This window comes from Lagenorhynchus albirostris, chromosome 8 (genome assembly GCF_949774975.1).
Source record: "Lagenorhynchus albirostris chromosome 8, mLagAlb1.1, whole genome shotgun sequence".
NCBI classification, from domain to species: Eukaryota; Metazoa; Chordata; class Mammalia; order Artiodactyla; family Delphinidae; genus Lagenorhynchus; species Lagenorhynchus albirostris.
The window spans coordinates 23,453,593-23,476,906 of record NC_083102.1 but is presented as its reverse complement, the minus strand read 5'-3'; the positions used below and the strand labels follow the sequence as shown (position 1 = coordinate 23,476,906).

At 50.0% G+C, this 23,314-nt stretch overlaps 1 protein-coding gene across 1 annotated transcript; it reads left to right on the top strand.

Moving 5' to 3' along the window:
* Positions 1 to 27: 27 nt before the first annotated feature.
* LEP (leptin) lies at positions 28 to 13,956 on the top strand. The gene is made up of 3 exons (XM_060155975.1): positions 28 to 46; positions 9,212 to 9,383; positions 10,917 to 13,956. Exons 2-3 carry the CDS (start codon positions 9,240 to 9,242, stop codon positions 11,274 to 11,276), a joined length of 504 nt encoding a protein of 167 aa, XP_060011958.1. The 5' UTR covers positions 28 to 46; positions 9,212 to 9,239; the 3' UTR covers positions 11,277 to 13,956.
* The last annotated feature ends 9,358 nt before the right edge of the window (positions 13,957 to 23,314 follow it).

The window sequence follows — 23,314 nt, the reverse complement described above, 5'->3', positions numbered from 1 at the left end:
TGGAGCCTCAGAGGAATCGAGGAATCGCGGCGCCAGCAGCTGCGAGGTAAGAGCCGGCGCTCTCCTTTCTCCTTCTCCGCTGGTCTTTCTTGACAGGTCACCCCATCCTGGGGAAACTGAGGCGGGCGAAGGGCAGAGCGGACGGCTTGGTTCTGGATTGTGGTAACTTTGCACGAGAGTTCTGACCGGAGGGGAGGCGGCTGGGAGCCGGGAGCGTTGGATTTGGGGCTGGGCTGCACCTATGCCCTCGGGGCGGGAATCTGAGCTCACGGAGCCAGCCAGGGCCCCAGGAGACTGCCAGAGCCGCCTGAGAGACAGAGCCCTGTCGCTGAGATGCTTTGCAAATGGCCTTGAGCACACCCGCAAAGGTCAGGGTACCCCGCCGCCATGTGCAGGGGACGTGCGTTGAGTTTCTGAGGAGTGCGAGTTAGGAGGGTTTTGAGTTTCCGAGGAGAAGCCTTGCTCTGCAGGTGAGATTTCAGGCATCATTTTCCAGCAGGGTTTCTGCCTTTTGAATGCGAGGGGCTGTATGAACCCCAGGACCTAGGAAGGGACGAGGTAGTAGAGGTGGGCAGAAAAACTGTCAGGAAGAACCCAAATCTCCCAAAGAAATTATGCTGGATCTCACCATATCTGGCCTCAAAGCTGTGCGAATTGCCTTCTACATTATGGATAAAATAGGGTTTCTCTGGGGCAACAGAACAGCAGGTCATGGGAAAGGCCTGTTACACTTTTCTCACGGTTACCATCTCTCTAGCCAAAACTGATAAAGACACACTATTGGCAGGTGAGACCTGCCAGCCTCGCTTATAGCCCGCCTTCCCTCCTGGCTGCTTCAGATTTCATTGTGGATGGGTTTGCCTGTACACTCCAGTTTCTCTAGCTTAAAGGTGTGGCACTTGGGAAAAGTGAATTCTTAAACACAGTTCAATCGAGTGACATGGTGGCCTGGTTGTCATTTGAGGGTTTTGTGGTTCGTTTGTTTGTGTTTTCTGGGGGCTGCATTGTGCAGCATGTGGGATCTTAGTTCCCCAATCAGGGATGGAACCCGAGCCCCCTGCAGTGGAAGCATGGAGTCTTAACCAGTGGACCGCCAGGGAAGTCCCCTGGTGGTCATTTGAGACTAGCAGCTTTGGAGGGGATGAGAAGGTAGTCTGCAGGGGAGGCGGGGCAGAGGGCAGGGACTTGAAGACACCACCCCAGGAGCACGAGCTGGATGACTCCCCGCACTGACCTCTGTCCGCTCTCTGGTGTTTGCTCTGTAGAGCTCTGAGGCGGGCAGTGGTCAGCTGACACTGGTGGGACAGAGGGTATCCAGTCTCTTTCCCACCAGGACGGTGAACAGAATCATAGTCACTCCCACACTAACGCCCTCCTGAGCGGGAAGGCCTTGCTGATCCGTTCTCTCATGTAGGCAGGGGGAAAAGGCAAGAGAAAAACAGTGGGTGTGATTTGGTTCTTTCCTTTTCAAGCAGTTGAGGACATTGGGCTGAGGGGAACGTTTCCATGTTGGCCAAAGGAGTGTCCTTGTCTTATTTTGCACATCTTATGCCCAAAATAACTCTTCTTGGTATTTGGGGGAAATATTTTCCTCCCCCCTCCATTCCAGGAAATGGCTCCAATCGCCAAGGACAGAGCCAGGGAGATTGCAATGAATTCCGCCTGTCAGCCCCAGGCGGATGCCTCTTGTGTCTGAGTGGTTCATGCAGGGTACGGAGGTGGCCGCTTGGGAGAGCTCTCTTCACAGAACCTGGGTCATTGTCCCCGCTCTAGCCTCGATGCCACCTAGGGGAACGTGGGGGTCAGTGGGGGTCAGAGAGAGAGAAGGGCTCCAGGGAGGTGGTGTCCTTGTGGTATGTGCATCCTTCAACCACATGCATGTAATTTAAAGGAAAACCGAGCCAAATTCTCCTGCAATCCGTCAGTCAGTAGGCCCTGTTCCCACCAGCAGTAGGAGTCCAGTGGCGACAGCTCCCTTGTAGCCTGCCAGCGAGAGCCTTGAAATTCTTCTTTGTCCACACAGCTGTCTCAGAGAAGTAGAAAGAGAGGCGGTTTCTGCTTAAAAACAACCCACCTGATGACTGGGCCCACAGAGGCCTTTGCACTACTCCATGTGTGACGACAAACGTGCCTTGCTTCTCAGCAGAGTGCATTTTACAGTCTTTCCTGTTCAATTTGTCAGCTCTCTGGAGCGATCGGTGTCAATGCCGATATCTCATCCATCCCCTGGAAGAGTTCATCCCCATCTGTGCACGTATTGAGTTTGTACTCTGGGGTGCTCCAGGCTGGGGGTGCCAGGGAAGAGGGGGGAAACCACAGGGAAGACTAGCCGGGCAGAGCAGAGACCTCTGAGAAGGGCAGGAGGCTCAGAGCACAGCAGGAAGAGCCAAGCTGATGAATGGGACCAAGGCAGGGAGCATCTGAGACAATAGTTAAGATGGAGCAGGACGCAGGAAGCTGAAGGGAATAGGGACCTATGTGGTGCTAGAGGACATCTATGGGATGCAGGAAGCCGACCAAAGTCCCCATGAAAAGGAGACCAGGATGCTGAAACATTTTCCGTCTTCATTAAGAAAGTTTCTTAGGAATTCCTGCTGGGCAAAAGTGAATTCTAGATCGTGACTTTAAAATGGGAGCAGGTAAACCATTGTAGAGGTAGGTTAACCTTGTTAGACAATGAAGATCAGGGATGGGAAATATTTCATTCATTCATTCAACAAAAATTTAATGAGCACCTGCTCTGTGCCAGGCCCTTGGGAGATGCTGAACAAGTGGCATATCCACCACTCCTGCACCCGGCAGACATCACTAATTGATCACGGCACCTTCTCCCTCTGAGACTGGATGGAGCTTCAGATTCATCTCCACTCAGCACTCCAAGGAACCGCTAAACATTGATCAGAGTTGACACGGGAATTGAAACCTATTTGTTATCCCTGATGAGATCAAATCTAAGGGTAGTTTCTGATGAACAGGAAGAATATAACCCCTCGCACCCACATTCTGGCTACCAGTTAAGTATGTTAACGTGATTTCTCAACCAGCCTTCCGGTTGCAAATAAGAGAAAACCACTCATGTTAGCTCAGTGTTTTCAACTGTATATTGCAGCCAACATTTAAAAAACAGAACGGAGACTCTCAAGAGTGCATCCCCCATAGTAAAGGTGAATTTTATTTCCTGACACTTGTTTCTCTTACATGTGTGTATCTATATGTCTCCTGGATGAAAAAATATATTCAGAAAGTTGAAAGCTACTCAAGTGAGTAGTATGTGTGGAAGAGTATCTCACACTGGAGGCTAAGGACAGGGAGAGCCTAGAACCAACAAGGTCAGGAACCAGGAAGAAGGTCAAGAAAGAGTCCAGGCATTGACCGTAATCCACCTCTCAGCAGCTGGATGGACCCTGGTCTCTCTTAGCTATTCCATGCATGTGATGCCAACCATGGCTACCCTTGATCTTCTGAGTCCTCATCAGAGGCAAACTGGACTCCTCGGAGCACTACTTTAAATTACCAGGAGATACGCTAATTGACCCAATCAGGAGCTGGAGGAGGAAGGGACACGGAAAGGGAAGAGTAGAGTATTCTGGTTCTCTTGCCCACTACTGCTCATGCAAACATGGCCTCCAGGATTCGTGTCTCTGTGTGTGTGTGTGTGTGTGTGTGTGTGTGTGTCCTGAGCAGGGCAGATTCCCCGAAAGGTCCCGGCTACACATAGAATCAAGCCCGGGACATTCTAGCTCTCCAGCCTCACATACTCTACCCTTCTACCATATTGAATTCTCCCAAACCCACCATGGTTTCCCCAAGCTCCACACTGTCCCCTTGGCCTGGAAGGCCCTGCTTGCTCTCTTCCCCCTGGGGAACTCCTGTCCTTCAGGTCTCAGTGCAAAGCTCTCCTCACCTCCCCAGAGTCACCCCCTTTCCCCACGATCCCCCAGTTCCACGTTCCTTCTCTTGTAACCTTCACCACGTTGTGTTAAAATGAGTCGTTTAAGCTTCTATCTGTTCCACTGGATTCTGAGTAACTCGAAGGATCAGGACCCAGCCTTCTCTGTCTGTTCATCCTTTGTCCTTTCCCCATCCTCAAGTCCCTTCCAACTTGGAGTTAGGGAGAAAGGAAGGAAGGAAGGCTGAGAGGGAAGAATGCGAGGGAGCTCACAGGAAGGATTTCTACAGGGAGAGAGAGGGTGTTGACTGTCCAAAGTTTTTTCCGTAAAATTAACAGTAAATACCACATCACCTGAATTTAATTCACAGTAGTATACCAAAGGCTACTGGAGAGAGAGGTATAAAAACCTGATGGCTGGAGAAAAGAAGGAAGAGAGAAGGTTGTGCCCTTCCTAACCTCTGATACTTTCTACCGGGAGAAGACAGAGGAGTTTGGATAGCTCAAAGCTGGCAGCCTCCACCAGCAAAGGCCTCTGTGACCCAGAGCTCTCCCCACCTCCCCTCTGACTGCTGGAATCCAAAGGCTGTGGGCAGGCCTGCCCTGGGGCCAGCCAACCTTCTAGCCTGAGTCTAGAGAAGCGCCCCCCCACCTTGACATAGAGGCCCCCACTTCGTCTGCTGCATCCCCCAGGACAAGAGGGGAGGGGAGGGAGCTCACGTCTGGAGGCGGCCAGCTTCCTGGGGAAGGCGGAGGCAAGCTGCTCTGTGGAGAAGTGGGTGGGTGGCCTTTCCCAGTTTTCATCTCCGTCCTTTTTGTCACCTGTGCTGAAAGCATTAGCCTGGGAGTGATCAGAGCTCCTCAATTCCACAGAAATAGCTTGGCCTCCCTGCACAGCCAAGGTGGTACAGCCCACCCCTCCCTGCCCCCCATCACACCTCCTGTGCCAACTGAGAGCCACCATGTTCTGAGCCCTCTGCTGGGGGTGCCCCTCTCCTCCACCTTCACAAACCCATTCCCCCCATTCTCAGGGCCCTTATTAAATGCCACCTCCTCCAAGATGTTTCCTTGATTCCCTAGCTGGAAGTAATGCTGACAACAGCTAACATGTATTGGGATTGGCCACGTGCCAGGCACAGAGCAAGCATTCTACATACATTATCTCATTTCAGCCACAGATGGGAATTATGACTTGTTTCATCCCCATTTTACAGCTAAGAAAACTGAGTCTGCAAGAGGTTAGCAAATTTTCCCAAGGTCCTATGCTCCAACTGAAACATAGCTCGGCTTTAGAGCTCATAAGTTTACACACGACTTCCTCCCCTGAGTTATCCAAGGCATTTTATCTCTTTACAATTCCTTGCATTGTAGTTAATTAGGTAAATTCTTAAACCAGTTGTTTAAGAGCACAGTTTTGCTCTTTACTTTTATTTTTAACAAATAATATATGTAAGTAGTTAACAACGCCGAATACTGTGGTGTACTACCTGAGCTTCCTGGGAGAACCACCAGTCTTCAGCCCCGACTGTCCCCACTCCTGATCCCACTTTTCTGCGATTGCATGTCTCTTTATCTCTGTCCCTGGCCCCCAGTGGGTGATCAATACATGTTAGCTGTCAACCATCAAACAGATATTGAGTAACTAGTATGTGTCAGGTGCCGTGCTCCGTGAAGCTGTAGTTGCTGTCTTGGATAATCCCTCCCCTACCCAATCCCCAGACCCTGCTCTTACCTTCCCCCCAAACCCAAAATCTCGGGCCACCGCCAGGCCCCACCCAGGTACTGACATTCAGGTGAACCAAGAAAAACTTGACGTCTGCCCGTGTCTGGGTGTATAAATTAATTAGCATTAAGTTTGGCTGCACTTAGCAGAGACCCCAAACAACAGTGTCTTAACCAAGACAGAGGTTATGTCTCTCACACACTCAGTACAAGTTCAGAGGTAGGTGGCTCATGCATGTCATCTCGCCTGCAGCAAGTCCTCAGGGACCTGGCCCCCTCCAGCTCCCTACCCCAGTGTTCATACGGTAAGGCCCTCGTCCTCATGACCCAAGAAGCACCAGAATGCTAGCTGCCACAACCACAGTTCAGGCATCAGGATGGAGGAAAGGATGGAAAAGGGAGGAGCAGAAGCACACAGCACAAGAGCTGCCACATCGCATTCTGCTTATACTCAGTTGGCCAGAATTTAGTCGCATCGCCACACCGGCTGGGAAATATCGTATTTATTCTGAATGGCCACACCTCTATCTAAACCTGGATGTGCTACTAATTGCGAAGAGGCAATAGGTACTGGAGACAATCACGAGCCTTCACTAAAGGGTTAATGTGTTGATATGTGTGTGTGTGAGCATGTGTGTTTCATGTTGTGTGTGCCTGTTGGCCAGGGTCTCCCCATCACTTTGATCTCAGATGGGCCTGTTATGAGTTCTCTCTGCAGCCCCCCCCAGGGAGCTCCCCTAACCCTGGCCTCTCCTCTTAGGCAGACTTACTCAGCAGCAGTTCCTCAATTCCGCGTTTCAAGGAACTATGATTTATTTTCAGCGCCCACTGAAGCATGTTATCCGTGGTGATAGAGGGGGCTAGTAAAACTGTTTTTCCACTCAGGTATTAAAGGGTGGCCATTATGTGAGAGTGACTATGACCAGAGTTAATCTGGTAATAAATTCTCTTGGGAAGGAGGGTGTCATTAACACATGAATCCTAGAAAAGTTTACCACTCTATCTTGTGCTGCAGGGGGAGGACCCAGAAATACCAGGCACCCTCTTGAGATGGCCCAGGCGAGGCGATGGGCCTAATGCTAGATTCAGGGTTGGCTACAGGTAGTGCTGCCAGAGCATTCCAAGCGCTGCTGAGTAACTACACAATTCAAAAAAAGCTGATATTTACTCCCCCTGCCCCCAACCCTCACCCTTACACACACACACACACACACACACACACACACACACACACACACACACACACACACACACACACACACACACAATGGGCAGGGGCTTTACAGGTTCATTTCAATTAACCTTTGAGCCAGGTGGTATGATTCATTCCATTTTACTGATGGGAACCGATGCTTTAGGGAATTAAATATCTTGCCCAGATACACACAGCTAATAAGGGCAGAGCCCACTGATGAAGCTTTGGGGCCTAACCACTGTGCTTCCACCTTTGCTAGGGTTTCATGGAATCACACTGAGGGGTTAGCACTATTTAACTCCATTCCTCAAACATTTGGTGGGCATGTTTACTCAGGGAATAAGGAGTTAATAGAAGCAGTATTAACTTTTTAGGAGAGAGAACAAGCACAAAAACATTTGACATGCCCCCTCCCGAATTACTTAGTATTTTTCATACATGAAGTTGATACAGGGGTACAATCTCATAGCTTCATCCTAGAATAGAGCAGGGTATTTTTTCCCGAATGCCATGGTCTCAGGAGCTGCCCTTGGTTGGTCATTGGAGTGCCTTGTAATTTGGGCTTTCCCTTAAAGCTTGGAGAAACTGGTGGGGTAGGGTAGAAAGCGCCCAGCCTTTCTGGGTGAAGCAGCTTTGGCTGTGAATCCTGGCTTTGCCGCTTACTTGTTTGACTTTGGACAAGTTAGCGCGTCTTCTTGAGTCTCATTTTTCTCCTTCGGTAAAATTCAGATTAAAAAAAACAGGACTTCTCTGGTGGCACAGTGGTTGAGAATCTGCTCTGCCAATGCAGGGGACATGGGTTCGATCCCTGCTCCGGGAAGATTCCACATGCCGCGGGGCAACTAAGCCTGTGCACAACAACTACTGAAGGCCGCACACCTAGAGCCCGTGCTCCACAACAAAAGAAAGCCCGCGCACAGCAACGAAGACCCAACGCAGCCATAAAACAAATTAATTAATTTTTAAAAATACCTTTGATCAAGCATTATAATATAGAAACAGATTTTTTTTTTTTTTTTTTTTTTTTTTTTGCTGCACTGTGCAGCCTGCAGGATCTTTGTTCCCCAACCAGGGATTGAACCTGGGCCACCATAGTGAAAGCACCGAGTCCTAACCACTGGACCACCAGGGAATTCCCAAGACTGCTTATTTCTATTATATTGCCAGAATATGAATCATACTAAATTGCCATCTATGGACAGAAAATGTGTTACCTGTTCTTATCAAGACCCAGATGAGGCAGAACACAAAAAGCAGAGATGAACTTTTTTGCCATCTCCAGGACCTTCGTGCTAACATTTACTTACCCTTGATCATTATTTCACGCTCATCCACACATACTTAGCACGGATCATTGGCCACAGACTCACATACCTTTAACCTGATTACCTTTTGCCTCATGTATCTCATTAAAACTTTGCTGCTTAATCAAGGATCTGCATGCATATTATTAATGTTAGAATCCATGGTTCCATGACTTTGAAAGTTTCAGACATTCTGGGTGAACGTGTTATATACTTTCTCCTGCCTTCATGCCTTTGCACCGGCTGTTTTCTTGGCCACTTATGCAACCAGTTTATACTCTTCCTGCTCCCTCCTTGGCCTTCAATACCCAGCTCAGGTGACACCTATTCCAGGGAGCCCCCCTTTGTATTCCCACAAAATCTTGTCCTTCTTGCAGAGCTCTTTCTTCCTGTATTGGGATGGTGTGTTTACCTATTTATCTCTCCTATTCAACTGTAAGCACTTTGAGAGTAGAGAACATCCGTTGTCCACTGCGGCATCCTTGGTGCCCAGCACTGCATCTGACGTATTACCAGACCTTCCATAAGTGCCGGTTGGATTCAGGCTCCCAGTGGGAGAGAAAGGAAGTAATAAAGCCAGTGATAAATGCCATCATGGAAATATGGCATGAGAGAGTTAATGGAGAGGACAGTAACACAATCTCTAATAATAGGGTAGTAAGAGACCTCACAACACCTTTAAAGCTCTTTCACACACGTTATCTAATTTGATCCTCATAAAAGCCTGGCGATAGGTATATTGCAGGGGACGCAGGCAGGAGTTTTTAGCGGTTATAGGATATGCCTGAAGTCATGAAGCTAGTAAATGGCTGGATCCAAGCCATACCTTAAAAGCCCGTCCGTTTACTCATGCCCTGTCTTCCTGCTCTGCGGTCTACAGCACACCTCACCGTGGTTTCCTAGATGCGGCCATGCCTTTCCCCAAGGGAATGCATTTCATTACTGTATTTCTAGATAATGAATTGTCTTTGAGGAAATGATAACCACAAGCAGAAAGCAAATCTCGTTTTTATCCGCATCTGAGAATGTGGTTGGTAACGTGACCTGTGGTGTTCTCTGAGATCCCAGCGACATGCCACGTGTGGTTCCTTCTGTTTTCAGGCCCCAGAAGCACATCCCGGGAAGAAAAATGCGTTGTGGACCCCTGTGCCGATTCCTGTGGCTTTGGCCCTATCTGTCCTACATTGAAGCTGTGCCCATCCGAAAAGTCCAGGATGACACCAAAACCCTCATCAAGACGATTGTCACCAGGATCAATGACATATCACACACGGTAGGGAGGGCCTGGGAGACGAGGTAGAACCGTGGCTGGCCCGTGGGGAAACCGGACCTCAGAGTTTGGCTGAGGCCATGCAGCCTCGCGCAAGGGGCCTGGCGGCCTGGACGCCTCCCGACTGCGTGGACAGCTGCCTCTGCTCTCCTGATCTCCCCTTGCCTCCCACCTCCTCACTCCCCTTCCTCCCAGACTGGAATCCTAGTGCCCAGGACCAGAGCATAAGGGTCCGGTGTCCCCTTGGCAGGTGACCAGGGCCCCAGCAGCACCCTCTCTGGGCCTCCAACACATCTCTAGAACGTTCTAATCATTAGGCATTCTTCCTGGCTGGTAGCTGAACGCTGACCCTGTGAAGCTTCTCCTCATTACTGCTGGTCCTGCCTATCAAGCCCTCTTTCACATACCACCCTCTACGTATTTGCAAACAGCTCTCAATGTCCCCTGGGTCTTTTCTCTGGGGTCCACAAGCCTATACCTTCAGCCACTTCCCAGATGAGGTCGGTGTTTAGAATTAGGAAGGCTACGTGTGAATCCTCGCCCTTCTGTTCTCTATCCGTAAAATCTTAAGCTAGTTAAGCCCCTCAATGTCTTTAAACCCTGGTTTCCTCATCTAGATAATAGGACTACCTTAATAGTCTTCACAAGGTCATTTCAAGATTAAATTAGATAAAGCTAGTGACCGCCCCCACACACACACACACACCCCTCCTGCAGAACCAGAACAGAGCATGCCCTCTTCAAATGTTTTCAGACGTGGCTTTTGCTATCCCCCTGCCTTAAAAGCCAACTTGTCCACCTGCATGGAGCAATCCAGAGACTTCCACATCTCCTGGCCTCTCTGGATTTCTAACAGTAGCCTTGGGCAGCCAGGGAGCCGTTAGGTGGCCGGAAGCAGGGACAGCTCAGAACTAGATAGCGTCTTGAGCATTTCATAGGGGAAAACGCTTAAGTCTCCTTGTTTTCAAAATAGTCATTCAACAAGCTGCACATGATAGACCCCGAGTGTCCCAACAGGTGTGGTGCAGGCAGTGAGCGCTGCGGGCAGCGGAGGAGGGGGAGAGCCCCTCCTGGTAACCAGAGTTATTGGAGTGGAGGAGTGAGACGGGGCCTTGATCCCTAAGGGGGAGAGACTTCGTGGAGAACCTGTCTGGGAGGAAGGCATCCGCTGTGGGTGGAAGGGTTGGGGAGGGGCATGTATGGAGGACCTCAATGCCTGGGGAAGAGACTTAAGTCAGTAAGTAAGAAATAGGGAGTCATGGCTGGTTCTATAGCAGAGGCATCTGGAAGAGGAAACGGCCTGCTAAAGCTGGTCTGGAAGTGGAGGGCAGGGTGGTTATGGGAAGGGCAGGAAGACAGAAGCCCGGGAGACCAGTTTGGAGGCTTGGCAGCCACGTGGGCACAAGAAATAAGGGCCTAGGCAGGATGGTGCGGAAGGGGGAAAGGAGACACCTCCACGCTCGCGGGAAGGGCCAGGGGCTTTGCGGAGCTGACTTCTCTCCCCTGAGCTCTTGCTCTCCCCTTCCTCCTGCATAGCAGTCCGTCTCCTCCAAACAGAGGGTCACTGGTTTGGACTTCATCCCTGGGCTCACCCCTGTCCTGAGTTTGTCCAAGATGGACCAGACATTGGCGATCTACCAACAGATCCTCACCAGTCTGCCTTCCAGAAATGTGATCCAAATATCTAATGACCTGGAGAACCTCCGGGACCTTCTCCACCTGCTGGCCTCCTCCAAGAGCTGCCCCTTGCCCCAGGCCAGAGCCCTGGAGACCTTGGAGAGCCTGGGCGGCGTCCTGGAAGCCTCCCTCTACTCCACGGAGGTGGTGGCCCTGAGCAGGCTGCAGGGGTCTCTGCAGGACATGCTGCGGCAGCTGGACCTCAGCCCTGGGTGCTGAAGCCTTGAAAACCTCTCTTCCCAAAGCTGAGGGAAGAAACCTGAGCTTCCAGGTGTCTGCAGGAGAAGAGAGCCTGTGTGGACATCCTTTATGCAGGCCTGCGGGTCATTTCTCTGTCACTCCTCTAAGCCGCTCTTCTTCCAAAGGCAGAAAACTCCAAGGCAGGAAACCAGAGATATAAATACATGGTTCCGTGCCCACCGGGAAGGAGGGCCCATCCAGCAAACAGTGGACTAGGTCTGGGATTTTCACAGAAGCCTTCCTCCCTGTTCCGTCTCCCTCTCACTGCATGCTTCACCGTGACCCGGGGTGATTTTAGACCCTTTGCACGATCAAGCAAGATTCCCTCTGAAAATCCGGGGAGCATCGTGAAGGCTATAGGCACACACAGCTGGATACTCCCACGCAACACAAGTTGGAAGCATTTACTTATTTATTATGCATTTTATTCTGGATGGATTTGAAGCCAAACGCCAGCTTTTCCAGGCTCTTTGGGGTCAGCCAGGGCTCAGGATGCTGCTGGGGTGCTGTTTCCAATCCCATCAATGGGCCTGACCAAGGCAAACCCATTTTGACTGACTTGAGGGTCCTCAAGTCAGTTTTCTAGAGACTGGCTTTGTTTCTACTGTGATTGACTTTTTTTTATTTTTTATTTTTTTTGGGCTGCGTTGGGTCTTCGCTGCTGCGGGTAGGCTTTCTCTAGTTGTGGCGAGAGAGGGCTACTCTTCGTTGCCGTGCGCAGGCTTCTCATTGCGGTGGCTTCTCTTGTTGCGGAGCACGGGCTCTAGAGCACAGGCTCAGTAGATGTGGCGCACGGGCTTAGTTGCTCCACGGCAAGTGGGATCTTCCCGGACCAGGGCTTGAACCCGTGTCCCCCGCATTGGCAGGTGGATTCTTAACCACTGCACCACCAGGGAAGTCCTACTGTGACTAACTTTAAATTACAGTGTTTGCAATGGCATTGCCCTGAATGGATCTCGACGTGCCAGGTTATTTTTTAAAAGAAGAAGATGAATTTTGTCAAGTGTAACATATAGCCGTGTGCAACGGGAGGTAGGGAACGTGTTGGTGGGAGGGGGAAGAATCCAGAATGTATTTTCTGAATAACATTTGTCTGATGGGCTCTCTGGGTGGGATGAGGTCATTTTCTCATCTTCGTGGTTTTCATGAAGAGGCGATGACTCCTTCAGGAGGGTTGTGGTGTTTCGCCAGCCGCCCATGGTCAGAGTGGTGAGGGGGCTGAAGCTGGAGATTGTTGGGGCAGTGGTGGGCTCTGGCCTTCTCTGACTGCTAGAGAGTGGTCTTGCTTATCAGGGAGTGAGGACCCCACATTGGAGACAGGGATCCCCAGAGCAGGGGTCCTTGGCGTGGGCCTTCGAATGGTCTGGGTTGATCCCACACCGGGTTTATAACATGGTAGTGTCCCTACTTGGGTTTTGCATGCTCACCCAAAGCAAGGCCATGTTTCCCATCCATTTGGGAAGGATTTTTATTCTAGTGGGAGGGTGAAATCTATAGGGGGTCTGTGGGCTTTAGCAGATGGTCCCAAGACCTGGGTCAACACTGGGTCAGGGAGTCCCAGGACCCCAGGACCAGCCTCCAGCAGCGCCCTTCTCGCTAGAGGTCATGTCCAGTAGAACAAACGAGGGGGCTTGGGTTTCGCACCATCCTGTCACTGTGATGCAGTCATCGCATTACAGGAGGTGGATCTGTCCAAGGAAATTGGAATCTAAGCAACCAGTTTTCAGACTGAGCACCTGCTTGTGCTCAGCCCCCACTGGTGCCGTGGGCTGAGAACCTCACCAAATAAATATTAAATCCAGCCCTACCCTCAGGGACCTTCCATTCCAGATGGTAAAATCCCACTCAAGAGCGTGCAGAGGCTGTCGTTTCACCATGGCAACCGAGCAGCTGAGACACAGTGCGGTCCTCAGCAGGTGGGAAATGCTGAGCTGAGGAGGGAGGTGCCCAGGACCCACAGGCTAATCCTGCTTGCACTCGGTAGCATTTTTACTTTTCAGGGCATGTCAGCATCTGTTACTGTGATGCCACATCCCTTTGAAGCAGGATAGCTGAGAATTTAAAAGTAATAAGATACTTAAGACCATAACAGCAGACAGGTGGCAGGACCAGGACTAGAACCCAGGTCCTCTGACCCCCACAGCGTGTCCCTTGAGCCAGGTAATGGTCTCTGGAGATACGAACAGGGTTGGGCAGGGAGAACTGGAGTGCTTGCTGGAAGAGAGGAGTTCCGAGGCCGATTTTGCAGGAGGTGAGGGAAGTGAATTGCCTGGAGGGAGGAGGCTGTTTTATTGAAGCTTTGGTGCTGAGACACCAAGGTGACAGGGTAATTAGCCAGTTACAAAGGAAGGCAGAGAATGGAAAGATGGGAGGGGAAGGGTCATGTTGAAGAGGACTTCAGCGGTAAAGATGTTTGCTACTGAAAGAGTCAAAAGTTCTAGAGTGAGACTCATGTGATGGACAGAGTCAGACCTGCTCTGGAAAATAAGTCCTGATAATTACAGCCACCCAGTCAGGCTGGGGTGTTTTAAGCCTTTTGCTCACAAAACCTGGCACTAGGGCTCATTCCCAGAGTGTGAAGCTTCCAAAATGTAAACGATTGTGTTTTTCTGTAACATAAAACAATTTTTTTGTTCCAAAAAGTCCAAATAAATTTCCTTTGCCCCTCGGTCTTTGTTTGCTGTCGCCTGTCCTGGAGGGGCTTTGGAAGAGCTGCTTGTGTGTGACAGGGCGCCGCCTGGCTGGCCCCCGTCCATCCCTGGGGTCAGCTCTGCCCCGGCTTGGCCATAGCAGGCCGCCAGTTATTCAGGCTAAAGGATTCCCCCAAAGCTCAGAGCACATTCTGCACCAGTCTACAAATCATCCTTGAGAAAAACCAAGCACCACATTATTTAAAAAACAAAAACTAAAAAAGAACAACCACAACAAAACCACAAACAAAAAACATGCAACCCAATAACAGACCAGGTGCACAGACTCCAAAAGACAGGACTTTTCTGGTCGAGGGCACAGAGCACAGCCACTCACCTCCGTGGTGCAGTTTGGACCTGAGAGTTTCAACCCAAGCCCCAGAGAGGACCCAGGGGGCTGGCCCATCGAAGGCAGTCACTTCCATGGGTGATTTCAAGGGCCCCCTTCCCCCCGCCAAAAATAATTGCTCACGGCTCTGGAGAGTTTAATGAGATAATGACCTAGCAGTGTCTGGCTTAGAGTAGATTTAAGTGAATCTCCTTCTTGTCACATCACAATTAGCAGCAGGCTTTAAATGTCAGTGATCTGGGACCAGGGAGCAAACGGGTGCAAATTCACCTCCAGTGAAGAGGACAGCTGCCCATCCTTTCCTGGGTGGGGAGGGGCAGGGAGATCAAGCTCCTGACAGAGGGGAGACTGCAGAAGGGGGGCAGTCAGATGTGGCCAGAGCAGCCTAAGTGGGTCACTTGGCAGCTTTGGGGGGAAGTGTCTGGCTTCTTCAGGCCAGAAACCCAAGGCAAACCCACTTAAATAGAAAAGAGAGAATTTTTTGGCCCATGTTTCTGAGAAGTCCAGGCCACGGTCCATCTCTTACAACATTTTCCTTTCAGTCATCCCCAGGGACCTGGAAGGTGCTGATGCCATGATCCTCCCCAGTCCCTGCCCGCCTGAGGTGCGGAACAGGGGCTGGGACCGTCTGAGCCCTCTCATTTCTGAGCAGACACAGCCTGAGAAGCCCCCGCCCACCTCCAGCTGCCGGCTTGGGAAAGCAGCCCCCAGTAGCACGGTCTCCGGCAGGGGTGCCATTCGCTCCTCTGTGAGGCGACTCCCAGGGTCAGAGTGGAAGGGTGTGTTTTTCAAGCTGAACTTCCAGATCCTTTTCCCTCCTCAGGCATCCTGTCGTGCTCCCCTGAGGCAGCAGCTCACAACTGCCAAGCACCTGGCAGAGTCTTGGGGCAGCTTCTGGTCACGTTCAACCTCCAAAGGCAAGACTTCAGCTGAGTCTAGTGAGAAAAACCTCAGATCAACCCAGGAGGACGTTTCTGAAGACCCCATCCCAGCAGCTTTCTGCACAACAGCACACAACCAAAATATTACACCCTATTTTTCCAAAAGGAATTTCCAGCCATTTACTGCAGGCTTTAACAGCAGGACCTGAGTCAGGTGAAGCCTGACCACACAAATCCACCTGGGTTAACTTCACCAGTGGGGTGCTTAACCATCAAGGTTAAGCAACCTAACCTCTCTTAGCCTCAGTGAATTATCTGTACAATGAGAGTATAATAGCACTGTCCGCATAGGTGTTTTTAGAAGATTAGGTGGTAAAATGGTTGGGAAGCTATAAACCAGTGACTGATACACAAAAAGCACTCGATAACTTATGTTGTCGTTATTAGTATTAATGAGTCAGAGAAGCAAAAGGAATGAGGATTGATGTAGCAGACGTGTTTGATGCCCTCGGCCCACCTCTGAGATCAGTGCAGCTGAGCCCTACACACCACTCCCGCATCACTCCACGTTGAAGCCTTAGGGAGCGCTCTCAGCCCACACGGGTCAGCCCAAAAGTGAGGGAGAGTGAAGACCCCGGAGAAGCAAGTCCCAACCAGTGGAGGTGGGGGCCAGCCTCCCACCCTCCACAGAGGCAGTTCTAAGGTGCCTTCTACCCAGACTGAGCTCCGGGTGCCCACACCAGTCACCACATCACTAAAGCGCTCTCGGTGGCGTTTCCTCCTTCCGCGTCTCACTCTCCCCGCTCTTCACTCTTGCCTCCCCAGGTCACCTCCCAAATCTACCTCCTGCACCAGAACCCTTGTCTCAGGTCCTGCTTTTGGAGGAACTCCAAGGAAGACAATTGCAGAGCAAATAGAGTGGTTTTGGATGCTGGGAGGGCTGTGAAGCAAGGTTCCAGAGAGGCGCAGGAACCACACAGCCACGCTCAGGGAACCCTGGGCCATCCCGGGGCACAAGGCTAAGAGAGGGGTCCTCAGGAAGAAAGGAATCCACTCCAGGAAAGCTTGACTTGGGAAAGAGGTCAAGGACAGGCAGGGGATTCGACTAAGATGGAAGAATTACAAGATAGGAAAGAAGGAAGGAGGGAGGAAGGGAAGGAAGGAAGGAAGGAAGGAAAAGAACGAGGGAGGGAGGCAGGGAGGGGGAAAGGGGGCAGGAAGGAAAAAGGAGATGAATGAAAAGAGGAGAAATAAGGAATTCCCTGGTGGTCCAGTGGTTAGGGCTCTGTGCTTCCACCAGAGGGGGCACGGGTTCGATCCTTAGTCAGGGAACTAAGATTCCACATGCCGAGCTGGGTGGCCGAAAAAAAAAAAAAAAAAAGAGGAGAAATATATATGAGGTTAAACATCACCTGTCTTAGTGAGTCCGGGATACTATAACTAAATACCATAGTCTGGGTGGCTTAAAAATAACAAATTTATTTCTCACAGTTCTGGAGGCTGGAAGTCCAAGATCGAGGTGCCAACAGATTTTGTTATGGACCAAATTTGTTTGTTTGGTGAGGACCCACTCTCTGGTTCATAGACCGTATCTTTCACCGTGTCCTCACATGGCGGAAGGGGCGAGGGGGTTCTCTGGGTCTCTTATAAGGGCACTGACCCCATTTAGGAACTGTCATGACCTAATCACCTGCCAAAGGCCCCAGCTTTTAACACCATCACATTGGTTGTTAGGATTTAACATATGAATTTGGGGGGAACACAAACATTCAATCTGTGGCCTCACCTTACGATAACTGACTGGAGGAAAGGTCAGGCCAAATCAAAGGAGTCTGAATTATTGAATATTTTCTGCGTAAAAAGTCTTCTTACAAAAATGGGACCTAATGTTGGCATTTCTTCCTTTCACTGAACTCCCACAGCCTCTGTTTGCTCCCGTGCACTAGCTCACAGGGAATCATTTTCGCACAGGTTTCACCGCCACATCCCTCCTGCTCTGGGCCGTGAGCCTCTGTGGGCGGGTCACCCCGCTTGTTGTCTGGCTATAGTGTCTGACACAATGCAGACCCTCCGTTCTTACCTGGTGACCAAAGGAATTGGGACTCTTGTATAACAAGTCCACTATGTACATGTAAACCAATTCTGCAAAACACTTGAAAACAGTCCTGGCCGTTAAAGGTTAAACTTCTTATTAGATTCCTGCTCACTCTTAATTTGCTCAGCAAACTTCTTTTTGAGTTCAAAGATATAGATCCAAACCAACTGTGAAAGACAGCTTTGAGGCGATGACAGAAACTTGAATACGGCTTCTGTTTTAGATTATGACGAGGAATTACTGTTAATTTTCTTAGCTTTGATTATGGCATGGTGATTATTTTTAAAAGCTTTCTTATTCATTAGAGAGTCAAACTGAAGTAGTTTAGGGTGAAATACAATGATATCTGAGATTTATTTTTAAATACTTCAGGAAGAAATATATTCTTTTATATGTTATGTGTATGTATACATATATATGTGTGCATATATATATATACATATATATATATACATATATATGTGAAGTTAAATTAAAAAATCAGCAAAATGTTGATCATTGTTAAAGCTGGGTGGTGAGTACCTAAGCGTGCATTATACCAGGCTCTCTTCTTTGGGATAAAATTTCCAGAATAAATATTTTGGGGGAAGGGTCACTCAGCTCAGCCCCTCCACTGTCTGGGCATCTGCATTCTTGGAAGGAAGAAGGTGGTGGAGGGAGGACGGAGAGTCAGGATACGACGTGGAGCCGAGCTGCATTTAACTTCACGTTTGATGTCACTGCCTGGCAGATGTCCTAGGGTCTGGGGAGGGGGGGAACGGTAGACTGTCAGAGCGGGTGTGAAACACCGAACTAAAACAGATATTTAGCAAATCAAACAAGGAGAAAATGGTAAGAGCCAGCTGAAGATGCTGGGAAGGCAAGTCCTGATGCTGGTTAAAAAAAAAAAAAAGCAAAGGAGTAGAAATCAGGGCCGAGAGCTCTGCCTCATCCCTGCTGGGCCCCAGGGTGACCCGTGGAAGCCATGGACCTTCCCTTCCCCTTCCCAAGGAAAATCGAGGTGCTCCCTCCATGCAGTTTCTCCTGCATATTAAACATACTGTATATAGAGAGAAGCCCTCAGCCCGTTTGTGAAGGAAAATGGGATTCTTGTCTCTTTTTCCCACTTAAGTTATCGTTTAAAAAAAAAGAGGGCTTCCCTGGTGGCGCAGTGGTTGAGAGTCCGTCTGCCAATGCAGGGGACACGGGTTCGTGCCCCGGTCCGGGAGGATCCCACGTGCCGCGGAGCGGCTGGGCCCGTGAGCCATGGCCGCTGAGCCTGCGCGTCCGGAGCCTGTGCTCCACAGCGAGAGAGGCCACAACAGTGAGAGGCCCGCGTACCGCAAAAAAAAAAAAAAGATACTTCATGCCTAGCTTCAGAACCTTGTCCCTGGGACTCCGGATCAGGCCACAGCCAGGGGCAGGCTCATCCCTTTTCCTTCAGATCCCTCCCTGCGCAGGGGCACTACTCACCCCACCACATCCCCACACCCTCCATATGAGCTTCAGGAGGTTCAAGGCGTGCAGAACTGGGCAGGCTGAGGGCCCGGTTTGGAAGGTACATGAGGCTTCCTTCCCCCATTGGGCCAAAGCCAGGCCCTGGGCACTGAGTGCCGCTGAACCCCGGACAGGGCTTTCCTGTCTCAGGCCAGCATTTCCTCCCGGGCAGATGTCCCCCAGAAATATCACAGGTCAGAAAACCAAGCCTGAAGTTGCTCTGACTTCCCCACCCTTTCTTGGCCATAAGTCCTGAGGAAATGCCAACCCTCACAGCTTCACGTTTTCTGTTCATAAAATGTGTGTGTTTATCTGAGGGAGAACCAGCAGGTGCAGCTGCAGTCACAGGAAGCAGAGCCTCCCACCCCCAGTCGGGAGAGAGTCACAGAAAGGGAAACCCCTCCCTTCCTCACATGGGCTCGGACCTTGCATCTGACACAAAATCTGGAACTGGTCTTCACAACCCAGTAATTATTTGGAGATCATGGACACAGCCCAGGAAACGCCCTCCACACTTGAGGAAGGAGGGATCGATGACCTTCCTACCCTTGGGGGAGCGTGGCCGGGTGTTCATTATTCATCCTATGTATTGGATGATGCAACCGAGGCTTAGAGGTCTCAGAAGACTTGCCCAAAGGCTCCCACCTGAAGATTAGAACCTGAGCCTTCAGACTTGCAACACCCAGGCTGGATATACATACAGCACTCCCCCCTTAGCCGCAGTTTCCTGAGGTTTCAGTTACTTTCAGTCAACTGGGGTCTGAAAATACTACATGGAAAATTCCAGAAATAAACAATTCATGAGTTTCAAATTGCTCACCATTCTGAATAGTGGGATGAAATCTCTCGCCCAGGACATGAACCATCCCCTTTGTCCAGTGTATCCCACCAATTACTTAGTAGCCATCTTGGTCATCAGATCCACTGTCTCAGTATCGCCGTGCTTGTGTTCAAGTAACCCTTGTTTTACTTAATAATGGCCCCAAATCACAAGAGTAGTGATGCTGGTAATTCAGATGTGCCAAAGAGAAGCCATATGGTGTCTTTAGGTGAAAAGGTTGAAAGTTCTGGACTTAATAAGGAAAAGAAAAAACTCGTACGCTGAGGTTGCTAAGGTCCACAGGAAGAACGAATCTTCTACCCATGAAATTGTGAAGAAGGAAAAAGAAACTTGTTATAGCTTTGCTGACATACCTCAAACTGCAAAAGTTATGGCCACAGTGTGTGGTCACTGCTTAGATAAGACGGAAAAGGCATTAAATTTGTACAATAAGATATTTTGATGGTGAGAGAGACCACATTCACATAACTTTTATTACACTATACTGTTAAAATTGTTTCATTTTATTATAATCATTGTTGTTAATCTCTTACTATGCCTAACTTATAAATTAAATTTTGCCATAGGTAGGTATGTATAGGAAAAAGCATAGTGTATACAGGGTCCTGTACTATCTGTGGTTCCTGTGGGCGGTGGAACGTATTCCCCCCCACCCTGCCCTGCCTTACCTTTCCTGTGCGGCTAAACCAGTGCTCAAACCATGTCAAAAGGAATCATTCTCTATCTCTCAGCTCTACTTTCTTCAACATTGGCATCATTCTTAGATGGTAGCAAAGGTGACCACAAAAACTCCAGGCTTCTACCTTCCAGCTTGGCAACTACGCGGGAAAGAGAACATCTCCTTCCTAATTGTTCTAACAAAAGTCCCAGGACTGACTCTTCTGGGACCTGGCTTGGGTCACATGCCTATTGCTGAACTAATCACTGTGGCCAGGAGGATGCAGTATTCTGATTGGTCAAATTTGAGTCTTTCCAGAAACTGGGGAAGAAGGCAATGCTACTTGGAATGAGAATAGGGAAGGGGTAGTCTCCCCCCAAAAAAGAGGGTTCTGGTACCAAAAAGAGAGACAGGAATGGACTTTAGGAAGACAGAAGGAATAGCTGATCCCCTCCAGGAATGCTCTGAGCATCTCTGTCCTGGCTCCTCTGATTCCTGACAGCCTTCCATAGCATTATTCCAGTTAGGGTTTCTTTCTGAGAAAGGGAAGAGAAGAAACTCACTTTGACCCCTTACTTTTTTGTACAAGGATCTAAAACCAGCTCCGATTGGCCCTTAACTTCAACTACACAGCATCAAATTTAAAAATAGCCTTTGACCCTGGACTTAGAAAAGGGTGGAATGATTGTCCTGGATGCTAAGAACTTCTCCTGATAAGAATGGGGATCATTTTGTTATTGGTTATCCTGGACTGGGCCTTGGTATGAAGTCATCCAAGTTGTCATTGCTCTTATTTGGGTTATATTATTGGTCTCTCCGCTTTGTCTGGGGTCATGCTTTTTCCACTGGGAAAATTGCTTCCTTTTTTCCTCCCTTATAGTGGAATACCTGCTGCTGACACCTTATACTGTCAGGCACGGTGGTTCTGGGCACGTTACCATAAGCATGATGATCTTAATGACTCCTTACAGGAGAAGAGCACCTTGACATCTAGAAAAGACTTTCACACACATTATTACATTTGATCCCCACAATAACCAGGGCAAGGGGGTATAGTATTACACTCATTTTCTTTAGATACAGAAATGACTCAGAGAGGTTAAGTGACTGGCTGAAGGTCACAGAGCTACGTTGCCTTGGGCAGCAGGAAAATATGGGCAGGAATAAGCAGGCCTTTATTCATGGGTTCATTTATTTAACAGATTAGACGTTATTGCTGCAGAGTTAATCAGGGCTAACTCCCCAGTGGAATTAGTTTGCGGTATGCAAACTGCAGGAGCTCAGAAGGACCGAAGTACAAACACTGGGCCATGGTGACCCCAGCAGCAATGACTAGAGTGCTGCCCAGCATGTCGGCACTTGGGGGTCACCCACAAGCAGGTTCAGCCCTGCTATGGGACTCCTCCTCGCCTATCCAGCTCCTTCTCTCCTCACAGGGGCTGGTAGCTGGTCCAGGTATGGGACTGGGGCTTTGGTCACAGAGAGGGAGGGGACAAGTCTAGCCAGGCCCGGAGTGCTGGCGAAGTCTCAGGTTGAGTGGAAACTCCAGCCTGATATGCTGGGGGCTTCCAGTCCAAGGCCTCTCTTCTCCCGCACCCACCTCGCTGCCTTTTCCCCAGGGCTCCAACTCCTCGCTGACAAGCCCCATCAGAGAGACAGCTGGCGGCCGTCCTCGGCCTCCTCACAACTCACAGATTCGGCTCATCACCAAAGAAAGGAAGGCGGCAGGGTGGCCAGAGGAGACAGTGCCTCCTGTCATGGGAGGAAGAGCCTCTGGGGAACTGGGGACCCCCCCCCCATTCTTTTGTCCTACCCCTAGAAACCTCCAGGGACCCTCTCGCCCAGACGCTCTGCCTGCGTCCTGAGCAAAGCATAGGTGTCTGAGGTAAATGGCGGCCCCTGCAAAAGTGGGCCCTGACCCCGCCCTTCCAGCCCCGCCCCTAGGGCTCATTGGCAAAGTCCTGGGCCGGCTGGCAGGAGAGGAAGTGACCAGGCCTCAGAAGCATCCGGGAAACCCACTCTGTGTTGGCCCCAGACTTCACAGTGGGGCTTAGTAGATCAGAGAGCTTTCCCAGCGTTGTTTGAGGTGAACAGGGCAGGGCTTTTCAAAGTCTGCGCGGGCCGGAAGAGAAAGGATCCCGTCAGCTGAGCCTGCCCTCCCCGGCTTGAGCGAAGTTTTCCCTGGGCCATCAGGCTGCATGCTGTTGGGAGGCTTCTATTCTAGAAGGTTCGCCAAGCGTCAGAGAAAAACAGCGGATGCCAGAAACTCACCCACGTGAAAGGATTTGTTTTCCCCTATAGGAGAAAAATCCAATCACACCTTCTCCCAGTTGGAATATCTGCAATTACCTCCCCGCCCATAAGTGGGAAAAGAAAGTCAGGATTAATCAAATGACATCACTCTGGGAACCCAGTGCATCCCAGCACCAATCTTTTTGAAAGGCCCCATATGGGAAGACAAATTCAATTTGTCTTGTCTAGGGGAAAAATGAGTTTTAAATATGTTGAATCAAAAATGATATCTTACATACCAGACATTAGTGATCCAGAACAAACGCCCTGGGAGAAAAATTACCCTGAAAATTGCAAGTAGTCAGGTTGCTGAAGAACTGGGAATTTATGCTGCAGTCCAAGCATGGAAAGTCCACTCGGGACACCCTCATGTCCTGGGCTGGGCCCTGGAGGACTGGGTGCCTCAGACAGAGCCCTGGTTCGCAAGGGCCGGCCTGGGCAGCTTCCCTCGGGGACACCTCCCACCCACCTCCCAGAGACCTGAAGCCTCAATGTCTTCCAGCTGGGCTGGGATGCCATGGCCTGAAGAACCCTAGAGAGGCAGCCTGGCCAGAGCCAGGTGTTGAGGGAAGGCTGGGGAGAGAGAGAAAATGTCCGGTTTCCACTGTTTTCCCAAGCCTACTGGACACTGATGCTATTAAAAATCTAGTTTACAAACCCTGGAGGGTTCTGGTTGTTCTCTTCGAAGACAAGCTGGTGGAGTAGAAGGCTCCAGCCAGGAGATCTGGGTTCTAA